The sequence below is a fragment of the Ictidomys tridecemlineatus genome, chromosome 3 (assembly GCF_052094955.1).
Source record: "Ictidomys tridecemlineatus isolate mIctTri1 chromosome 3, mIctTri1.hap1, whole genome shotgun sequence".
Lineage (NCBI taxonomy): Eukaryota > Metazoa > Chordata > Mammalia > Rodentia > Sciuridae > Ictidomys > Ictidomys tridecemlineatus.
Genome location: NC_135479.1, coordinates 85,183,704 through 85,190,497, shown reverse-complemented (window position 1 = coordinate 85,190,497; position 6,794 = coordinate 85,183,704). Strand labels below are relative to the sequence as shown.

At 36.9% G+C, this 6,794-nt stretch overlaps 1 protein-coding gene across 1 annotated transcript; it reads left to right on the top strand.

The window, feature by feature from the left end:
• Positions 1-3,264: 3,264 nt before the first annotated feature.
• Positions 3,265-5,915, top strand: LOC144375685 (interleukin-6). Its single transcript, XM_078041133.1, has 2 exons — positions 3,265-3,285; positions 4,921-5,915. The coding sequence occupies exons 1-2, from the start codon at positions 3,265-3,267 to the stop codon at positions 5,614-5,616; spliced, it is 717 nt and encodes a 238-aa protein (XP_077897259.1). The 3' UTR covers positions 5,617-5,915.
• Positions 5,916-6,794: the final 879 nt, after the last annotated feature.

The following is a 6,794-nucleotide window of genomic DNA, read 5'->3' as shown; positions in this document are numbered from 1 at the left end:
GTCTTAGAATAAAAATAAATTAAGGGCTGGTGTAGCTCAATGATAGAACACTTGTCTAGCATATGCAAGGCCCTGGGTTCTATTCCCAATACTATAAGAAAAGAGTGAGAAAATCATATAGTAGGTGCAGTAGGTTCCTGGCCCATTAATTTTCCCATTTACTGTCCCACGTTTCATGTAAACACTAGTGACTGCTTGAGGACCTTCTCCAGCTGCAGGAGTAGGCCACACTCCTAAGAAATGGGAAATGCTTGGGAGTTAATTCCTCCTAGAACACCCTTCAACTATTGCCGTGGGAGTTTGTGAATAAATAGCCTAGCTCCTTGCTCCTCAGATGGGACAACTCCTTGGCCAACTCAGTCTTCCAGGTTCTTCCATTGATACTATCCTGATATCCACAGAGTCAGCCAACTCATCAATATAATCTCCTGTAGTTTAGATCTTGAATGTCCCCCCAGAGGCCCATGTATTGAGGGCTTGGTCAGCATTCTGTGGTGCTACTTGGAGGAGGTGGAACCTTTAGGAATTGGGGCCTAGTGGAAGGAGGTTAGGTCACTGGGGAGAGCATGTGCCTTTAAGGGAGATATTGGGACTGCCTTTCTCTCTCTCTCGCTTCCCAGCAATCCTTAGGTACATATCTTCCTCCACATGTTCCTGTCGTGATAGACAACCTCACCACAGGCCCAAAAGCAACAAGCCAAGCAACTGCGGACTGAAACCTCCAAAACTGAGCCAAAACAAATCTTTCTGAATGCTTATAAGTTGATTATCTCTGGTATTTTGTTACAGTAATAAAAAGCTCTTTAACACCATCCATTTGCTTTTTTCCATGGCAGTTGCTCTATAGTTTCCTCCTTGTCCTTCCTGAGATCACCTTATAACCTGCATTTAAATCTGTACCTCAGGTGGGGTATAGTGGTGCACACTTGTAGTTACAGGTACTTGGGAAGCTGAGGTGGGAGAATCACTTGAGCTTAGGAATTCAACCCCAGTCTGGAAAACAGCAAAAATCCATCTCATAAAAAAGCTATAGAAGAGGTGATAGTACTGAACCTCATTGAGAATTTGTAACTACAGCCCTTTATTCATGCTGGTTTTTTATCCAAATTTACATTAACTCTATAAACCTCATAACAAGAGAAACCTCATGACAAGAACCTGACAGAAGCTAATAGAAATTCTTTTTTAAGAAACACATTTAAAACTCTGAAATAATTCATACAAAAACAGAGTTTTCAATATGAAATCATAAAATACATAAAAGAAACCTAATATTGGGCCAGGTGCACACCCACGCATAATCCCAGCTACTTAAAGGCTGAGACAGAAGTGTTGCAAGTTCAAGGCCAGTCTGAGCAACTTAGCAAGACCCTGTCTCAAAAAACTAAAGGTCTGGGAATGTAATCCAGTGGTAGAACATGTGCCTGGCAGGCATGAGGCCCTGGATTCAGCACTGTGGGAATGGGAAGAAAAAAAGCCTAATGTAAGCAAAAATCTACATAATGAGACAGATTTCAGATCATATAATTATTGCATATATACTACAGTATGTATATTAAGCATATTTACTATGTGTAAATAAATAGATAATTGGAAATATGAGTAGACAATTAAAATCAAGTTGATATGGAAAAAGATCAACTATCTATAAATAAAAGTAAAACATATAAGAAGAATTGAATGGTAGATCCAACACAATTGAAGAGAAAAGTTGTTGATAGGTAAAATTGAAAATAATCACCCAGAATTCAACCCAGGATATTAGATACATGGAAAACATGAGAGTAAGATATGAAGAATTGAACTAGAAGGTGCTACATATATCTGTCATCCCAGAGAATGATAATAGAATTTGGGAAAAACAACATTAAGAATTTGAATATTGAGATTCTTCCAGAATTAAAGGAGTATACAGATACACAATTTCAGACAAAAAGAAACAAAGTTTACCTTAGAGAGATCCTCAGTAAATGATTTATAAAGGACAAATTTTAAAAAGGAAAATAATGCCAAAAGTTATTTGAGATGCCCAGAGAAATGGCAAAGAAATGTAGACAAATGACATTGGCACTGACATTAAAATGACAATGAATATAAAGTGGAGAGGACACAAACATTGGACCGCCATATAATTTAGGAGAGGGATATGATAGCAGTTAAAGCAATTGAAGATTCTTATATTATTGAGGAGAATTATAAAAAGGTTCATTCTCTTTGGACATTTTTTTTGGGGGGTGCTAAGGATAAAATGCAACCCAAGGCCTCATGAATGCTAACCACTACTTTGTTAAAGCATGCCCCCAGCCCCTTCTCAAGATTTTATTTTTAAATTAATTTAATAATTTTTTTGGAGAAGGGGGTCTCATTATGTTCCCTAAGCTGGGCTGACACTCCTTTACTCAAGCAATCTGCCACCTCAGCCTCTGAGTGCATAAGGCTAGACTCTTCAAATTTACACATGAATGAGAAGATTTTACCCTAATTTCTGGAAACAGGAGGGAGAATTAAATACATCCATTTACCTCTATGCTTCCTGAAAACTTTGATTACAGTAAGTGGATTATTTTTTTTTTAAAGGCCTCAAGGGACAAGGGCAAAGATGACAGGAAAAAAAGACAATATTGAAATGTGGGGACCTGCAAAGGCAATAGATGAGAATTTGCTGAATGAATATACACAGGAAAGCTGAATTCTAAGCCAGCAGAGGTCAAAATGAACCTTCCAAGAGTTTTAGGATTTCACAGTATCAGGACCTTTGAGAATGGGATAAAGACGAGGTTAAAAACAGGGATTCTTTTAAAGTTAGTTATTAGATTATTTATTTTGGTACTGGGGACTGAACCTAGGGGAACTTTACCACTTAGCCCAAGCCCTTTTTATTTTTAAAAAATATGTATTTTTTTAGTTGTAGGTGGACACAATACCTTTATTTTATTTTTATGTGGTGCTGAGAATCGAACCCCGTGCCTCACATATGCCAGGCGAGCGCTGGCCACTGAGCCCCAGCCCCAGCCCCTTTCTATTTTCCATTTTGAGACAGGGTCTTGCTAACTTGCATAGGACCTCACTAAATTGTTAGGGTGGCCTCAAACTTGTAATCCCCCTGCCTCAGTCTCCCGAGTTGCTGGAATTACAGGCATGAGCACTGAAGCCCATCCAAAGTTAGTTTAAAAAGAAATTAAACACTGAGATTCCATCAGACCCTTTGCGCACGGGAGCATGACTAGTTGTTTATTTTTGGAGTAAAAAGAATCTTCGGATGAGATGACATCAAGCAGGCTTAAGGTGAGGATGCTGTTTGTACTACAGAGCGATTAAATGAAAGAACATTATATTAAATTTGAAATCTCAAGTCCTCTTCCTGTCATCATGACAGAAAACTGGGCATCTCATGTGTACATAATTGAGTGCTGGAAAGTAGTGGTCTTTTAAAAAATAATTATTCTTGGGGTCTCCAGAATAAAAATGTGTCACCTATAAGCCCAGAACTTTCGATATATTTTTTCGGTGCCCTATTTTAGCCTTTAAGCAGAAATCTGTGAATAATAGGAAATGGTGGGGGGGAACCAGTATGCAATGATAGAGATCAAAACAAAGAGAAATGAGCAGTTAAAGGAAACATTATTCTTGGATAAGATTTTTTAAAAGCCATCAAGAAATTGATCAATTTTGATCAGTATAAACTTATCACTTTTTTTTTTTTTTGTATTCATTGGGAAGCTGTATTCTTAGGAATCTAAAAAGAAAAATTCTAGGTTCTTGGCTAAGGACTGATTTGTAAATACTCTGTACATGTCATAAAAGTAAAATGTGCATGTATTTATAAGTTTGTTGTTTAGGGATAAACAGATAACTTTTAGATGGCATTATTCCATAATGCTAATATTTCTGGTAATTTGAATAGAAAATTAGTGAGAAATTATTATTTCTTGTTAAGAACAACATTATCATTTTCCAGACAATATAAAAATGAACAGTGCCATGAATGATAGGAAGTTTTTATTTCACATGCCTTCATATTCCAGGCTGGGAAGAGGTGAAAATCCTTTAATCCATAAGTTAACTTTTGAATGTGCTTTAGGATTCTAATTATCTGTGGGTGTGATGACAGATTCACAACTGCTGAGAAGTTTCTGTAAGTTTGGATGCATATAGAATTCACAGAATTAATCTAGGTGCGGTGGTGCTTGCCTATCATCCAAGCAGCTCAGGAGGCTGAGGCAGGAGGATCATGAGTTCAAAGTCAGTCTCAGGAATAGCCAAGTCACTGAGCTAGTCAGTGAAACCCTGTCTCTAAATAAAATACAAAATAGGGCTGGGGATGTGACTCAGTGGTTGAGTGTCCCTGAGTTCAACCCCTGACACACACACACACACACACACACACACACACACACACACACACAAATAAAAAAGAATTCACAGAATCATTTATGTCTTTTTTATTATCTTCTCAGTGGACCAGGAATACCCTTTCTACTGGTTTAAAGGTCATGTGATGTGGCATGATTGTTGCTTTACTACAGGCAATTCAGTTAGTGGTTGTGGACTATTTTTAGCTTGGTTTGAACATACAAAACCAAAAAAAGAAATTTGTATGTTTCAGAATGTATGAGATCATCTTGTTATAGTTTCCAGGAGATGACATTTCCAAGCTGACAACGTCTATAAAAGCTTTTAAAGATATCACTAAAAACTTTGACATAACTATATGATTTTAGCTGCTATTTACACCAGATAATTTTAATCACAAACCAAAGTCTAAAGATGACTTCATATACTTTTTAAAGAATAATAGATAATAAGAAAACTGCTCTTAAAGTTTATTTATATCTTAAAACAATGCATTTTTAAAAATTATATGTTCAGTAATCTAAAGAAGCAGAAAACATTCAGTGGAAAAATTTACATTTTTAAAAGTACATTCGTCACATTCAGCTCTTGAGCCCACCAGGAAAGGAAGAGAGCTCCATCTGCCCTCCAGGAACAGCCATAAAGTTCTTCTCAATTGCCTCCTTGGGGCTGCTCCTAGTGGTGGCTACTGCCTTCCCCGCCTCAGAATTTAAGAGAGAAAAAGGAGAGAATAGTGTCATTCGAAATAAACCAACACGTGCCTCTTCTGGAAAAACTGCAGGACAGATTTCCTACCTCATCAAGGAAGTCTTCGAAATGAGAAAAGAGCTGTGCAAGAATGATGAGACCTGTATGAAGAGCCATGTGGCAGTGTCGGAAAACCATCTGAACCTTCCAAAGATGACTGAAAAAGATGGATGCTTCCAAACTGGATACAATCGGGACAACTGCCTTGTTCGAATCACCTCTGGGCTTCTGGAGTTTCAGGTCTACCTGAGGTACATCCTGAACAAGTTTCAGGAAGGCAAAAACAAGGACAGAGCTGAACATGTGCAGTTAAGTTCCAAAGCCCTGATTGAGATTCTGAAACAAGAGGTGAAGGATCCCAATAAAATAGTCTTGCCTAGCCCAACTGCAAATATCCACCTGTTGGCAAAACTGGCATCACAGAATGATTGGCAGAAGGTCATGACCATGCAACTCATCTTGAGCAACTTTGAGAATTTCCTGCAGTTCACCCTGAGAGCTGTTCGGAAAGCATAGTGGGCATCTAAGCTTATTGGTTCATGGGCATTGCTTCCTATGGTCAGAATATATGTCCTGTCCACTGGGTACCTACTTTATCTTGTTCTCTACGAAGAACTGACAGTATGAGCATTGGGACACTATTAATTATTTTTAATTTATTGATAATTTAAATGAGATTTGAGTTAATTTATATGTGATTTATAATTTTATAAAGTGTCACTTGAAATATTTTATAATGGTTTTGAAATGATATAAAAGTCTAGGCAGTTTGAATATCTTGCTTCAGAGCCAGATCATTTCTTGGAATGTATAAGTTTACCTCAATAAAATTGCTAATTTATGTATTTTTAAAGAAAATAAATAAATAAATGAAAGTACATTCGTAGCCAGGCACTGTGGTACACACCTGTAATCTTAGCTACTGAGGAGACAGAGACAGGAAGAGCTTAAGTTCAAGACCAGCCTGGACACCTATGTAGTGAGAACTTGTCTCATAATAAAGTAAAAAGGACTGAGGATATAGCTCAGTGGTAGAGCATCCCTGCTAGAGCACATTCTAAAAATACGTATTAAGGCAAACATTTTTTATTTTAAAATTTATTCTTATTTTTACTTTTTTTTTTTTTTTTTTTTTTGCTATGCTGGGGATGAAACTCAGGTCTTCTACATACATGATAGGCAAGCACTTTACCAACCGAGCTTCATCCTCAGCCCATTGATTTTTTTGTATAAATATTTAAATAATTTTTAACATATAATATAGAAAGTACTCAATCAAGGAAGTACTTGAGAATCTTCTATGTTCTGTGTTTCCAAGGGCAGCAAAGATTAATAACATGCCTTTTCAGCTAATAATATGCAAATGGCTACCATAGCAGAAGACCAAAGGTAACAGAATAAGAAAAGGAACCAGGAAAGGAATAAGATGAAAATCCTTTTGGTAATTTCTAAGATTTACTCTACCAGGTGGTTGAAATGATCCCTGATGAGTGGGTTTATTTCTATTGGATGAGACACTAAGTATAGCAACTAATGTGTGCTACTATTATAATGCTAAGAAAAGTTCCCATACAACAGGGTGACATAGACATGAACTACTTAACTACTTGAACTTTTCTACTTAATTTCATAAAATGCAACTAGTGTAATTCCAAGTATTATGCACCTAAAATCATTCCAGTATAATTCCCATT